The sequence below is a fragment of the Heteronotia binoei genome, chromosome 10 (assembly GCF_032191835.1).
Source record: "Heteronotia binoei isolate CCM8104 ecotype False Entrance Well chromosome 10, APGP_CSIRO_Hbin_v1, whole genome shotgun sequence".
NCBI classification, from domain to species: Eukaryota; Metazoa; Chordata; class Lepidosauria; order Squamata; family Gekkonidae; genus Heteronotia; species Heteronotia binoei.
Window position 1 is genome coordinate 71800344 of NC_083232.1, and position 16764 is coordinate 71817107.

A 16764-nucleotide genomic window follows, 5' to 3' on the forward strand; every position below is an offset into this window, starting at 1 on the left:
TAACACATAGTGATGGTGTTTCGGTGCAGAACAGGCCCTGCATTGATGAAGGAGGAATGACTTCAAGACTTTTTTTTTTATAACTCACCTCCCTATTTAGTGAAAAGGTCAGGAGGCTTTGGTCTGCCAGAAAGTGAATTTCTGCCTCTCCTTTCAAAGAGACATATTTCTCCATAATTTTCTCCCCCCACCCTCCATCAATCTTCTTTTCTGGTTTCACACTTTCCTCATAACCACTCCACTTCACCCCCCAGGAGAAGGTAAAAGAGTAGAAGATGAATGGATGAGCAACACTGGGCATGTGGTCTCAATGTTCAGCAGTGAATTTAAAAGCACTGGAGATTCCACCTCATTTGAAACCCACAAGAGCCACCAAGAGGGGAGAGACTTAGGAAGTGATCCTAAGCAGATCTACTCAGAAATAAATCCCATTTTATCCAGTGTGTCTTACTCCCAAGAAGGTGTTTCTAGGATTGTAGAGTCTGTGACAGAATCCCATGACACTAGTCACCCAGGGGTAAGATGCCACTGAAGTGAGGCTGTGCATTCCGATGGTTTCATTCTTGTGGATCTCTCATTTGCTTTTGAACATCTGTGTAAGGATGCAGAATGAAATTGTCTATCAATCTGGGAGTCATTGTCATCCGTTTGTAGTTGACACTCAGTTCTAAGCTTGTCTAAGCCTCCAGAAGCTGCCTTGGATGTCCTAAACTGTTGTCTTGATGCTTTAGCCAAATGGCTGGAGGTGAGTGAAGTGCAAATGAATCCAGACAAGTTGGAAGATATTGATTAGGAAAGACTGATACCTTGGTTGGGAGTTTTCTGTCTACCTTGAGTGAGGTGATCTTATCTTTGACAGTTTCTTAGGCCAGAGAGGGGCCTGGAATTCTCTCACCCTTTCTGAAAGGAGTATTACATAACTGTGAAACACTGTGCTACAATTTGGGGCATATGACCTACCACTTGTATATATCTTGTGTTAAGGTCAACACTTTCCAGTTGCTGAGAATAAGGTATTTTTTATTTATCAAGAGAGCATGAAAAACCTTTGATTAAAGCAAAGATTTACAAGTGAAGAAAATGCACGATTCAGGTGGGATGCCTTTCTTAAATGTTGGATTCCAGAAACAGACCATGCCACAAAATGAATGGATTTGTTTTGCTTAGCATTATGTCAGCACTCCTCAGCACAACCTTAGGGATTGTAATCAAGCTCAACATCCTGAAGATTAATGTGTAAAATCAAGAAAACAAAACAAGTAGCACTGAAAGGGGGGGGGGGGAACTAATGGGCAATCTCCTTGAAACTTGATACAGATATTGTGAGCTTTCTTGCTGAGCATTCAGAAAAGACTTATCTGTTTCTACAAAGTATTCCCTATTTCATAATGTCCATATGTATCAAACAGTGATATGTTGCATTACTCTTTGGCAATTGCCATTTGGAATCCATGCATGGCACTCAGCCCACAGTACCAACCATACATTTGGAGATTCAACTGCCACCTTCCAAATGCTCCTTGTAACAAAAGAAGCTTTTAGATCTGGTTGAAGGGACAACAGTCACATAAAATGATTACTAGAAACAATGAGGGAAATTGACCAAAATGGAGAAGATTCTCACCAAGGAAAAGATTATGGAACTGACTGCAGGGGTGGTCTTAGTGGTTCTTGGGACCTGGGAAGAATAAAGTGGGTCCCCTGGACACTCCGATTATTCCCACCCAATCTACTAAGATAGTGTTCCATTTTCACAATGCATGTCCCTTCAAAAATGCGTTGCAGTGTGTGTTTTTATTTTACGCTGTTTTACATATTTTTTGTCACTCTTACCAACTGTTCCCCCTGGGGCAATGGGCAATTGCCCAGGCTGCCTCTTAAGACCGTAAGGCTGCCCCTGGTTGGCTGGTTTGATTATACAGTTCCATCAAGAGTAAGATATTAAAGAATATCTATTCAAGCTTGTATAAAGCAGTTGGCTTCTTAGCTCATGTGGTTTCATAGCAATTGATGTGATCTTTATTGAGAAGAGGGAGAACACTGAAAAACTTAGTATTTCCTGAATGTTGACTGCCCATACAAGAATACTGTTTAACTTTCAGAGCAGGAGAACCTCTGGGGGAAATGGTGCTTGATAATAATAGAGCTGATCATTCCAAACAAGACAGACTGAACCACTTAAACTGGGGATTTATGTGAAATCACTAGGGAAAAAACAAGCAGGCATGACTATTTTTCATACAGTCCAAGGTCCTTGTTGCTGAATTTTTTTCATCCAATTATTAGGCTAGTTATCCAGCCCTAAAGGCCTGCATATCCTGGTTGATCAAGCAATGCCATCCAATGAAGAACAAATTGAAGGGAAGCTTCAACATTGGACCTAAACCCCAAGAGACAGTAGTCCAGCCCTTCTGCAAGGTACCATAGCCAGAATCCCAGAGGATCTCTCTTCCCAGCAGCTTCCAAGGTCACCACCACAAAGTCCAACATTCTAGATATGCCAGAGGATATTCCAGGAGGTTGCAAAGTGCTACAAGCATTCTAGACTCCAAGTGACAGTACAGGTTCTTTAAGAACCACTCCTTGTTCTAGGAGAGTGTGGCTTGCCTGGATATATCTGAGCATGCTTCATCATCGAGAGCTCCGTCTAATTCTACAAACAGTTGGAACAAGTCCTTGGCCTTGGAGCTATCCAAGGTTCTGCAGCGTGTCTCTAGCTAAGCCTGATTCTGCAGCTCAACCCTTTTCTGGTGATGGTGCTAGGGCATCCAGCCAAGGCTGGACACTATCTTATGGAGAATCTCTACTTGGTGTATTTTTAGAATAAGCAGGACCTTCCAGCTTGGGGGTTATGTGATAACTAATCATCTGTGTGTGATGTAAGTAGAAAGTGGTGTGAGGGTACTGCATCGCAGATGTATGATTGTACAGCACAGATTTATTTTTGTGGCATTGCAGAGGATTCTTAAGAGCGGATTGTCCAGATTTAAAAAAATGAGCGTGCCCACCTACCATTAGCCCACACAGCATCACCGTTTGAAGGTGGTCCAGATTGCCCTGGTGGCAAAAGAGAAGATAACAGCGAAACTCAGCAACAGCATTGCCTTCCCATGCCAGCCCTTTCCTTCTCATTGTGACTCACTCAAGTAAAAACAATTTTTCCATCAGTGCATAATGATGAACTTTTTATTCCCTTGTTGGATGTTCAATGGGCTGCAACTGTTAACACCTACTTAGAAAAAGTTCATTTTTGCATCATCCTTTTCATGCTGATTTCTGTGTTTCATAATTCTGCTGATATCTCTTTGCAAGAGGCTGAGTTCTTCCCCAATGTGGTAATCCTTTGTGCTGATCTGACTATAGGTGAGAGCCAACTGGACTGAAGACTCACCCATTTTTTTTTTAAAAACCATTCAGTTGAAAACTAGGTATCAGGAAGAGGGGGTGTCTAGCACAGCCTTATAACCTATCCTTCTGTATGGAATAATCTTCCTCCAGTCTAGGACACTGTTGATATTTTCCACTTTCAGGCATAATGAACATCCTGATGTCTGGGGAGCTATTAGCTCCATTGCACTTTTTTTGTTGTTGTTATTCTCTATTCATCACTGTGTCTTCATTGTCCTCTTTAATTAAGCTGAAGTACAGTGTGGGGATGAAAATCACTCATTGCGGAAGACAATATGCTGGCTGTGCATGGGGATTATACACATCTATTCATCATCATGTGCATCATTATAAATTGTAGATACTGCAGCTCAGTTTAGAAAGGGCATATAAGGTAACTTCTCCTAAAGCCCATTGCAGAAACAAAAGATTGCTTGTATATCTATGTATATACATCAGAAAGATATACCACTTCCTATTTTTGTGCAATATTACTATCATCTGAGAGCTTACTTGTTCATCAGAAAGTATCCATTTCACTCCTATCTTTAGAATGGAATGGAACATTTATTATCTGTGAATATTTCACCCCTTGAACTCCTTGGTTGGAGAGGATGTCCCCCAGGTTAAGCAAGCTGGCCATTGTTGATCCACATCAAGAGGCTAACTGAGCATAGTTTCACAAGGCAAAGCTAAGATTAAAATACAATGAAATGCTCACATTTTAAACCCTTGCTCCAAACAGTGTTTGATTTGTAAAACTAAAAAGTAGTTGAATTTATATTTCCTATGATCTTCACTTGTTTCAGTTGAATTAGAATGTTTCTGTGTACTTTATGGAAACTATTATTGTATTTTACAGAGACTTATTCTTTAATCTTGTTCACTTGGCCTTGCATGGATTTTTACCTTGGGCTGCCAAGAGCAAGGAGATGCTACTAGGGAGCTGAACTGAAGGGATGTCCTGGTTTTTGCTGATACACTTTTTTTTTGTATTTTTATATTTTCCATGTGTGTTTGCACCTGGAAGTCAGGTCGACTTCTGGTGACTGACCCCTATTGGGGGCCTGGAGGATATTCAGGAAGATGACTGAATAAGCTTGCTCTCACCTCCCGACTGGGTATTTCAAGGGCAGTCTCCCATCCAAGTACTAAGAACAGTCAGTCATGCACCTTTTACTGCTCCAGAACTATTGGTCTGTTTTCATGGTGTTTGTTCTTGTTGGAGTTGTTGCTGCTGTTCTGGAAAGCTTTTTGTAAGTGAACCCAGCCAAAAAGGCTGAGTGCCTTAAAATACTGAAACATTTATGTTTTCAAAACTATTGCACCTGGCCTTTTCTTTCTTTCTTTTTTTGGTAAAGCATTCCAATGGATTAAAGTCATTCCCAGTTCTTGTTTCCTGTTTTCAAGAGCAAAGGACTATTTCCATGATAAAATGACAATCAGGAGAATCCATCCTTCTCTTTGGGAAATCAACACCATTTTCAAATAGTACAGTTTTGTGTGTGTATGCGTTTAGAAGAGCGATGTTGCTTTCATAAATTATGGCTCACTTTCTTGTCACTTTCCTGACAAAAATATGTAATCTTTCATTGACATCTGCCTCCGTTCCTGAGGACTGGAAGGTAGCAAATGTCACCCCCATCTTTAAAAAGGGTTCCAGAGGAGATCCGGGTAACTACAGGCCAGTCAGTCTGACTTCAATTCTGGGAAAGCTGGTAGAAACCATTATCAAGGACAGAATGAGTAGGCACATTGATGAACATGAATTATTGAGGAAGACTCAGCATGGGTTCTGTAAGGGAAGATCTTGCCTCACTAACCTGTTACATTTCTTTGAGGGGGTGAACAAACATGTGGACAAAGGAGACCCAATAGATATTGTTTACCTTGACTTCCAGAAAGCTTTTGATAAAGTTCCTCATCAAAGGCTCCTTAGTAAGCTCGAGAGTCATGGAGTAAAAGGACAGGTCCTCTTGTGGATCAAAAACTGGCTAATTAATAGGAAGCAGAGAGTGAGTATAAATGGGCAGTCTTCGCAGTGGAGGACGGTAAGCAGTGGAGTGCCGCAGGGCTCGGTACTGGGTCCCATGCTCTTTAACTTGTTCATAAATGTTTTGGAGTTGAGAGTAAGCAGTGAAGTGGCCAAGTTTGCGGATGACACTAAATTGTTCAGGGTGGTAAGAACCAGAGAGGATTGTGAGGAACGCCAAAGAGATCTGTTGAGGCTGCGTGAGTGGGCGTCAATGTGGCAGATGAGGTTCAGTGTGGCCAAGTGCAAAGTAATGCACATTGGGGCCAAGAATCCCAGCTGCAAATACAAGTTGATGGGGTGTGAACTGGCAGAGACTGACCAAGAGAGAGATCTTGGGGTCGTGGTAGATAACTCACTGAAAATGTCAAGACAGTGTGCGATTGCAATAAAAAGGCCAACGCCATGCTGGGTATTATTAGGAAGGGAATTGAAAACAAATCAGCCAGAATCATAATGCCCCTGTATAAATCGATGGTGCGGTCTCATTTGGAATACTGTGTGCAATTCTGGTCACCGCACCTCAAAAAGGATATTATAGCATTGGAAAAAGTGCAGAAAAGGGCAACTAGAATGATTACAGGTTTAGAATACTTTCCCTATGAAGAAAGGTTAAAACACTTGGGGCTCTTTAGCTTGGAGAAACATCGATTGCGGAGTGACATGATAGAGGTTTACAAGATTATGCATGGGATGGAGAAGGTAGAAAAAGAAGTACTTTTCTCCCTTTCTCACAATACAAGAGCTCGTGGGCATTCAATGAAATTGCTGAGCAGTCGGGTTAGAACGGATAAAAGGAGGTACTTCTTCACCCAAAGGGTGATTAACGTGGAATTCACTGCCACAGGAGGTGGTGGTGGCCACAAGCATAGCCAGCTTCAAGAGGGGGTTAGATAAAAATATGGAGCAGAGGTCCATGCCTGATCCAACATGGCTTCTCTTATGTTCTTATTTTTTCTTTCCTGCCTGCTTTCTTTGCTTTACAAATATGTAACTTTCAAATGCTGGTATCTCCACCTCTAATATTTTTAAACAAAAAGGACAGAAGTATGGCCTGGCTCAGCCTAATGACTTCACTTAAAATTTATAAGCTATAAAGGGGAAGACAGGAGTTGACCTAAAAGACCTTGTGGGATTTATTGTGTAGACTTTTGTGTGAGGTTTATGACCATTAAATGGTCTTTGTTTTTTCAGCCATCAGTGCAAGAAAGATGAACATTTCCCACAAAATGTCAGTTGATTTTTAGTCTTGCACAAGCCTGTTTTTGCCTCACAGAAATCAATATTATTTAAATAAAAATTGGCATAGCAACATACCTTTTACAATGTTGATTATAATTCAGAGGCTGCTAGACCTTTAAAAGTGAGAGGCAATGGACCACGAGAAATAACTAATACATGTAAATAAATAACCACAGTCTGTTAACTATAGGCATAATATTCCTCGTACTTTTTATCGGATGTTCCCTGAGGTTATTGGTATGTCATGGAGAAGATATAGCAGCAACTAGTTGTGCTATGCTAGTCTTTCACCAAGCAGTTGGGAAGATATTTATGCCTTGAGAAAGCAGGGGTTCCTCAAGCACTCTGTTACTTACTAATTTTAAATGTTTTTACCATGCCTTTCTCCTAAAACAGGACAAGTCAACTTACCATGACTAGCTCACCACTGGCAGGTATAGGGTTGCCAAACTACTGGTGGTACCTGGAGATCTCCCACTATTACAGTTGATGTCCAGATGACTAAAGTCAATTCCCCTGGAGAAAATGGCTGCTTCAGAGGGTGGACTCTCTAACATTATACCAGTTGAAGTCCCTCCCTTCCCAAATCCCACCCATTCTAGGCTCCATCTCCAAAGCTTTTAGGCATTTTTCCACCTAGAACTGGCAACCTTGGGCAGCAGCTCTGCAGGTTCTTAGGCAGAGAAAAGTACACACACACACCAGTGCCTGCTGCCTAAAAACTCTTCAACTGACAATGTCAGGATTAAATTTGGGCCCTTCTGCAAATAAAGCATGTACTAGCACCAGGGCTTTTTGTAGAAAAAAGTCCAACAGGAACTCATTGCATATTAGGCCACACCCCTGACACCAAGCCAGCATTCCTGTGCTTTCCTGCTCAAAAAAAGGTCTGCTGTACCACTGACCCACAGCATCTCCTAAAGCCAAGCTTCTGGGAGTGTGACAGATGTCTGATGCCTTCTACTTTTCTCCCTAGCAGCTTTATATCTCCAGCTTTTACACTATCTTCTCAACAACCCTGCAAGTCAGGTTGAGCTGAGAGTGACTGATCACAGAAATAATTGTACATGAAAGTTGTGTTTTTATCCTGTTTTACACTATATTAATTTTGCACTGCTATTTTTATGCCAATAAAGGCTGACTTGACTTGAGTGACTGGACCAAAGTCTCCCAACAAGTTTTCATGGTAGAAGGGGGATTGAACCTGGATCTCCCAGATTTTAGTCTGACAACCACTATAACTGCATTGATTGTTACATTTGGCCTGATGGCGGAATATTTGTTATCATTTTAGAAGAATTCCTTAAGAGCAGATAAGTTTTTGTATATGGTGGATGGAGGTTATGGCTGCTGGCCCTACTCAGACCTATGCACTTGGGCCTACCTGTGTACATTCCAGGTGTGCATAAAGGATTAGGGATGGGCACAAACCAACTCATGAATGTAAGCCCATGACAAATTTTGACTGGTTCATAGTTTGCAAACCAAATTTGCAAACTGAAGAGCCATCATGAACTTCTATGAATTTTAAGGCAGTTTATAGTAGTTCATGAAGAGCAGAAAACAGGAGTTTAAATGGCTTGGAGCCATTTAAACCCCTGCATTCTGCTCCCTGCTGTTTTTTGCAGGGAGAACCCTTGCTTTCTGCTTCTCACCAAAAGCAGCAGAGATCAGCAAGCAGGGGTCACATACTGCTACAAACTAGTTCAGTTCATGAACCAGCCTCCCGGTTCATATCAGTTCATGGTTCAACCATGGACCACAAACTGAAACAAACTGCAAAAATGCAGTACATGCCCATCCTTATAAATGATGCATTCACAACCTGTGGAGTGTTGGGATGTATGCACAGAAATCCCAGAGGTGGGGGTCAATAGTAGAGCCAGTAAGCACAGTTCCAGCCTTCTCACCATGAACTAAGTTGCTATCCGCTTTGGGTTGGATCTGGAGCAAAATGGCAGCTTCCACCAGTCCCTCCTTCCCACTGCAGACCCTCTCACATAGTGTCTAAGGGTCTCTGTCCCCCAGGAGCAGCATTTCATGAAGATCAGTGTGCTGCAATAGGAGGGGAGAGGCAGAAAAGTTCCAATCTGCCATCAAAGCAAGGGTGTTATCACCCTTGTTTACTGATCAGCTGGATGTCACAGCAGTGGTCTGTCACCCTCTTTGTCTTCCTGGAATGTGCTTTCATATGCAAGATTAATGACCAAACATAAATAAATGTTATTTGATTTTAAAGGAAAATAATGTCTTTCCTGTAGGAAATGCTGATGGGCTTTTCTTATGTTTGCAAACCGCTTTTAAAATGAAATAAGGTGTGGGGAGAAGAAAGCTCTAATATGGGAGCATTCATTGCTGCCGTGTGTATAAATAGCTGCAAGTGATAACATAAGCGGGTGTTTCCACTCTTCCGCTAGCAAATGGAGCTAATAAAAGTGACAATCCTAGGAGACTTCCATCTACAAATCAAACACAGCCCTTCTGCTTTCATAAACTCCCTGGCATTTAATCAGTAACGGAGTGGTGTTTATTGGCTTACTTGTGTTGCAGATGCCGTCAAGATCATCAGTGCAGAAGGAATTACCACGGAGGGCCTTAAAATAGCTTGTTGTAAACTCTTGTTGCAAGATAGAGGCAACTCCTTCTTAGAACTACAAGAATATGAACTGCCTAAAGGGTTTTCAAGGGTTTGCTCTTAGGCCAGAAGTTATATACTACTATATAATGTTATTTCTTGACAGATGGTGGTAGAAGCATTGGGAATGTGTTCCAGATCTTTTTGCAACACCATGGCTTGTCTCCAAAGATTGGCTCACCCAGGTTGGCCTCACAAATGCTTGAAGGTTCTCTACTGGACGGGGCCTGGTGGTCAGCACTTCACCACTGAGCCAGATTTTTTCTCAGAAAGAGGCTCCCAGTGGTAGGGAAGGAGAGAATAGTGACTATGGGGCGGAGGGACAGAGGGAGGTAAGGATAGTTTAGCTGCTGAGTGGGAAATAGAGAATGAGGTAGGAAAAGGAGAGAGGCTATGGGGGCTTTCAGGGAAGGTAAAGAGAAAAGAATGGGGGAATGAAAAATGAGATGCCCCCTGTAAGTCCTTGGGGGTCCCTTGCTTGTCTTCCTTGTTTATCTTTTATGTGCTGTCTTGAACTTTAAACTATATATTTAATGGAAAATTTTCAATGTAAGAAACAAAAAAAATGGTGTGAGAAGAATGGTGTGAGATGCATAGGTTTGATTCACAGAGGGGAAAAGTTAAAATGAAATGGGTTTGGACGTTAAAACTGTGGGGCTACTAAATTCTCTGTTCTGTTCGGATATGTACCTCTGAGTCATTGTAAACTGGCTGGAAACATGCATCATGATAGTAAAAAACTGGTGACAATATTTATATAAAACATTAAGAAAGCAATTACAGATATTTCAGGGAAACTCTATACTTTCATGTTCATAAATAATTTTTAACAACTGTCCGTTAATTACTGGTGTGTGTGGGTGTGTAGGTAAATATTAGTAAATATTGCAGCTGCAGCTTAAATATGAGATTTCCATATATTTCACCTCATTGTATTAAGTGAACTATAAGAGCTGTTCTTGGTCTCCTGGATGTGGGTGCCTACGTGCATGCTTTGCTCCAAGTATTGTTATTTCCAAACTTAATAAAGTTATTATAGAAAACCAAACAGGGAGTATCCTTTTTACTGACTTGCACACCTGCTTAGGCAAGTTGGATGATTTGCCAGGCCCGCTCACAGCAGGCCTTGAGAAGTGCCATATCTCCCCATTCACCTGGGTGCATCAGCTCCCTGCCAATGAGAGCAAGTGATCATACATTGTTGTATCACCTGAATTTGAGTCCATACATGTAACCAAGCCTTAAATTATTGTAAGATTTCAAACGTATAGAGCCCACCTGTACCTAACCACACTAGCAACATATCTGTACCTGATCCACCATGCATTGAGGTGTGTTGTCTTACCAAACTATCACATTTAGATTCTACCTTTCCTCTGAGGAACTGAAGGTAGCATGCACAATTTCCCTTCCCTCATAGATGAATACTCTCAAAGTAAAAAAGAGACTCCCAGCAATAGAATTCCATCTGGATACATACCTGTCTCCGCCATCTCCTCTCGCCTAGAGAGCCAGTTCGGTATGGTGGCTAAGAGCAGCAGAATCTAATCTGGAGAACTTGGTTTGATTCTCCACTCCTTCACATGCAGCCAGCTGGGTGACCTTGAGCCAGTCACAGTTCTCTCAGAACTGTTCTCTCAAGAGCAGTTCTTGAAAGATCTCTCAGCCCCACCTACCTCACAGGGTGTCTGTTGTGGGGAGAGGAAGGGAAGGAGATTGTAAGCTGCTCTGAGACTCTGAGTCAAGGGCAGGGGATACATCCAACTCTGCTTTTCCTAAGTCACAAATCCTTTTGTTTCTCATTCCCTATTTATTCCGGAACTCATTGTAGAGATCTTGGCTATCCTGTCCAAGGATCCTGCTGCACTGCACTAGTTGGGAATCTCTCAGCCTGTTTATGTTTCTATGTTGGAGTCTTCTATTTGTGTGGCCAAAAAAGGCTACTAAATCAGCACAGATTCGTTTTGACAATTATTTATACATACTTTTTTTTTTCTCTTAATCTCCTAGACAGAATCATGAATAAACTGCAGGATATCCAGGACCAGATGATACCATGAAGAGAAGTTTACAGGTCCTCTATTGCCAACTGCTTAGTAAGTAGTCCATTGATCCCTATAATAAAGATGTAAAACAGTTCTGAAAGATTCACTTTCATCATTCTCTCTCCATGCATATTATGGAAATGTTGAGTTTTGTTCTGAGATGATGCTCTCGGAGAAAATAAATCATCCTCAGCTGGAGTTTTAAAGTCCAAGCAAAAGTGTACAAAAGCCAAATATCAAGAATTGAAGATTTAAGACATGATTTTCTCCAAAGAATGAGATACAGTTTGAATGATAGAAGAATAAGCAAACAGGAAATGCTATCTATATTTTGACGTTTTCTCCATGTTTCATCAATGCTTAATACAAAGATGAACAATACCATTTGAGCATTGGGTCACTGCCAATTTGCTACAAAGCAGATGGTGGGCCAATTAATTGCAGCCTGAGCAGGCAGGAAAAAGTTACGGAACACTCCCTTACATGGGATTTCCTCCCCTAAACGGCTTCTGCCAGCCACCTTTTTCTTCATGGGCTCTGAGACCTGTAGTAATCCCACAGAACATGGATAGGGAAAAGGAATTGAGGGAGAAACAATTCAATACTGGCTGCCAATGAGTTTCTGGGTGCAATTTGGGGTGGTGGTGCTTACCTTGAAAGCCCTTCATAACCTGGGACCAAGATGCTTGAAGGACCATCCCTCCCTGCAGGTATCCATGCGGCAACCTTGTTCTTCCCAGCAGGGTTTACTAAGTGTTTTGGGAGCGCCTGGGTGAAGTGGAAATAACCTGCTGTTGGCAGAGGAGGGCATAAAGTGTTGTTAGACTGGTTTTAATGTTTTTATATTTTTAAAAATGTTTGCTTTATGAAATCATTTTTATGTTGTTTACCCACCTTGGGTCCTGAGATGCTGAAGAGAAATGTGAGCATATAAATATTTTAAATAAATATTTCCCCTCCTGCTCACCCTGGGCTAAATTATCAACACTCCCCCACAAGCTTGGAAGAAAATTGGCATGGCTGTCATTATGACACCTAGGTTTTTGCCACTATAATGTCTAGCTTTCCCCTTAGTTGGGATTGTTTAGACAGGGGAAAGTATACATATTAAATAAATTTTAAAATGGCCACAATGAGACTGCATTTACTTAATTAAAAATGTCCTGTGGCTTTGTGGCATCCTTTTCTAAATCATAACCAAGTTCATAAATCTTAATGAAATAACTGTCCATTGCTTCTGTTTAGTACACTTGTTTGCCCTGCATTCCCCAAATACTTAACTTGCACAAAAATAGAGGATTTTCATTAATTGGTACTTGCATTGATAAGGAGCGTTGTTTTAAAAATGCTTGTGTTGCGATCTGGCAAATTTTAGTAGTTCATTTTCTGAGAATATAAAAGCCATAACTTTGAAAATGACATCAAGAAATGGTGTTATTATCTGTAACCAAAAAGCAAGCACAAAGAGGGAAGTGAATGCTTTAGGGAAGAGCTATTGGGGAAAGACAAAGTTGAAAAGAAGGCAGGAATTTTAGGAATTTTTTTAAAAAAATGTTCAGTGGTGGCAAGGTGTCACCATTCACATTTGTGATAAGCACTGCTGAAATACAGAGGAAACATCAAATATATGGATGGATGTGACTTCCGGGGTTTTTTATTTGTTTGGGTTTTTTGCTCCACTGCCAAACTAATTTGGCATCCATCATTATATTTTAAATAGCTCAAGTGTAACAACATGGCATCATTCAGATAATTGTTTCTCATAACATTATGTCACGAATTTATGGAGAAACAGCAGGTGAACCAGACTTCATGGTTAAGGGGGGGAATGAAGTTCTTCAGCCAGACTAAACAGAGACTCAGTGATGAACAAAGTATGGTAGAGGGGTGAAACAAATACTTAATTTTGGTCTGCCAGTTCAGCTTGATTGAAGTCAATAAGGAAAGGAGATGTATACTTAATTAAATGTTTGTATTGATAAGTTCTGTGTAAAATTTTGAAGCCTTGTCTTCATTTGGCAAAGCAGCAGAACAATTTATGAACCTACATTGAAAAAATACCTGTGTGTAGTGTTTTTCTTTGGATGACCAGGGAGGCTTAACTTTTTAATTTCATTCCTAAATCAGCGTTCCAAATCTCTGAAAGATGAAGGAAGCAGGAAATATCATAGTTCTTATAATCTGAATAGCTCATCAGCCCATGATGTTCTGGGTTTTTCCACTCCCTCCGTATGGCAACCAGTGAGGTGGAGTGGAAGCAATGTAATGTAGAATTTTGTGATGTTCAGACATTATAGGCCAGGGAAGGGGAGGTAGAGATGTGGTTGATATCTGGCAGTGTTTCTAACTTGGCTGTCATGTAGAAGTGACAGCTTTGCTGTTCAGTGCTATTCATCTGGTTCCCAAATGGAATGAAGGGAGGCCATTGTTACAGTTTTTAAAATTTGTGGGTCAGATCAAGTGATCCATCAGTGGGAGGCACTGACGGTCACCCCAGCAGCTGCACTGACAGAGAAGAAGGGGGCAATTTTGTCCCCTTCCACATTTCAGTGCATCCTTCTGACCAGCATGGCTGTTGGTCCACCATGTCGCATAACTCTAGGAATAATCTTTGCTAGGGCCATAGAGAAAGTTGAGGGGGAAAGAGAACATGGGAAGGATCTGGAATTCTTGTGCCCATGGATCACAGGATCACAGCCTATGACTGCAGCTGAAGTTTCTGTCCTGTCAGTTTGGTAACTTCCACAAACAATGGATTTACATTCCAAGTACTACAATAAAATTAATAAGATGAGGATGCATATATGCTGAATTATTTTTGTTTATTGACATTATGATTATTATTCAGTGCTGTATGTACCGTAAAGGGCACATCAGAGGTGATAAAAATTGTGAATCTTTGCCTGTAAACAGACAAATTGTTTATGTGCAGCCCTGACTTAGATCAAGGTTTTGTGGGGAAGAGAGAATCTAACTGCTCAAAACCCCAAACTTTCGTTGTTGGGCTAATCATAACAGAGGTTTTTGCACAGATACTAGCATTTTAAAGAGAAGATGGGTTTTTAAAGAACACATCTTTTTTTCCTTTAAAATGCTAATAGTGGGATCTTGGGATGTATCAGTGAAACCAAGTAGAGGTTGAAGAATTAAATACCCTCTCTGCTCCCTACAAATCCCCAGTCCAAGTCAGTTCACTTTGTCTTTCACAAACAGCAGCGTATGTTCTTTGTCATCTCCATTTATGTCCAAAGAGGACTTATTAGCCTAAACTCTGCTGCACCCACAAGTGATTGCTCAGGATGGGGCTTGCCAGCCATTTTGCCAGTTGTAAGGCTAAGAGGATTTCATATGGAATGTGCTGTCACATCAAAAGCACCCTGAATCCAGTAAACCAGAATATTAGGAGAAAGGAGGGGCCTTATATGGGAAATATGGACTATGCACCTTTGATACACTAGTTACTGTCTTCAGAGAGAGTTTTATTAGTAATTTTTTTTAAAAAAGGATGTCTCATCAGAAGTCTAGAATTCTGTCACTGTTGTCTGCATATCACAAGTAAATTGATTATAACACAGAGAAGAGAGTGCGGCTTACCAGTAGAGCATCTGCTTTGCATGCAGAAGATCCCAGTCTCAGTCCCTGGAATCTCCATTTAAAAGAAGCAGGTAGCAGATGATGTGAAAGATCTCTGCCTGGTGGGACTTTTGAAAGCAGCTACTCCTCAGGACTGACCTTGAGAGACCAGGTGTCTGACTCAATTATAAGAGAGCTTTAGGTATCAGCTATTTATTTGTCTCTAGTAAGTGTACTGACCCAAATATCTAGGCTTGCTCTTCATTTCGATTTTTTAAAAAATTGGTTCTTCTTGTTTGCGAGCCTTTGGAAAACAAACTTCTAAAATCCCAGAGCCAATTAAAAGCAAAATATGAAGGGAATTTTAATCCTTTACATTAATGTGCTTCATTATGTGGTTTGCTTTTGACTTTTAAGTTTCATGCTGTTAGAGAAAATGAAAAAAGGCGATATTTTTGAGAAGGGAGGGCTAGAAATGAGACAAAATGTCCAGATGCCACAAAATTAAGCAGTGAGAGTGTTGGTGGCACAACATATTACGGAAGGTACAGCTCTTTAAAGTGTTCCTTTCAATATAAGTTGAATGAACAATTCTTTGCACAGTGTAAGCAGTACAATGATGCCGATTCCATGTATTCTGTGTTACTCATTTCTGTCATTCTGCCACAAGAGCTAGTGGTGACAAATTTTAGTATACTGTATTTATGTGAAACTATTGTTAAAGCATTCTTTTCACTTATCCCTTATGGCTAGGGAAAGATGTATGAGCCTCTTCGTTCACAATAACCCAGTTTCTTAATTTGTGCCTCCTAGGTAGAATTTTACTTTAATGGTTGCCCCCCCGCACCTCCAATTGTATTTCTCACACTCCATTTACCATTCCTGAAGCATAAGTGCATCTGCAACATGAGTAGGGTTAGAAGGTTTCTCTTTATGAACTTTAATCCTTAAAGAAGCACTCATAATGTTCTTTCACGGCCTTTCTTCAACAAGGAGTGGTGGTAAGTGGTCTACGCAACACAAAATAGAACACTCTTCTTGGAAAACATGGTACAGCTGGAGTTTAGTAAGAATTATTTATTGGGTCTTCTTTACTTTAAATAAGTAAACAAATACCAAAAGAAGGCAGGAGATGTGTCTTTATATAACCCAATGCAAAGTCTCCAAATGAAGGTGGAACAGCTGAACTCAAATTGGAACAGACTTTCCTTGTTTATCAGTTGATAGTTTAACTTTAATTAATCATTTCAACCTACTGCATCCAACATTTACTTGAAAGCATCCTGGTGATTTCAATTAATTTTCCTTCTTCCAGTAATGGTGCAAAAGACAGCAGCTGTATACATACTCTGTCTTCAGATTGCTCCACTAGTAATGTGTGTAGGTTTTTTTTTTTAAATTAAGACTTCCTGTTTTGAAATGCACACACACAAAATATTTCAGAACAGATTTTTTATTAATTACTTGAAGGTTGGTGGATTCTACTGATGAACTCCAATTAGAGTGAGCATGTGTCCACTGTTTGCTATCGGGCAAGTATTATGGAGAACATTTTCAACTTCCATTAGGACAATTATGCAGTTGGCTCTGCAAAGAAAGTATTTTTTTTAAACCCAAAACTTAATGTGGTGATTTAACTCCTGCAGCATAAACCACAGTGATTCAATATAGATGTTTATTATTATTTTTTTCTCTATGGACGGTTGAAGTTGATTATATAATTTTAAAAAATAGTCCAAAAATGACTGTTGAAAACTTTGGAAAATTAAGATTTCTATGTTGCAGTGATATCCTGTTGATTTCTAGTTTCTAGTTTCTTTAGGTAGTGGTGAAGGGCTGAGAACACAGGG

The 16764-nt window shown here is 40.5% G+C and overlaps 1 protein-coding gene across 4 annotated transcripts in view; it reads left to right on the plus strand.

Moving 5' to 3' along the window:
- Positions 1-16764, plus strand: part of TMEM108 (transmembrane protein 108) — a 277929-nt gene that overhangs the window by 120961 nt on the left and 140204 nt on the right. For 3 of the 4 annotated variants that reach the window (XM_060248884.1, XM_060248887.1, XM_060248885.1), the window contains one exon: positions 11307-11392. In XM_060248884.1, the coding sequence (XP_060104867.1) occupies positions 11353-11392 (40 nt within the window). In that variant the 5' untranslated portion in view covers positions 11307-11352. The remainder of the gene's footprint in view (positions 1-11306; positions 11393-16764) is intronic. The other variant, XM_060248886.1, reaches the window with a different exon arrangement.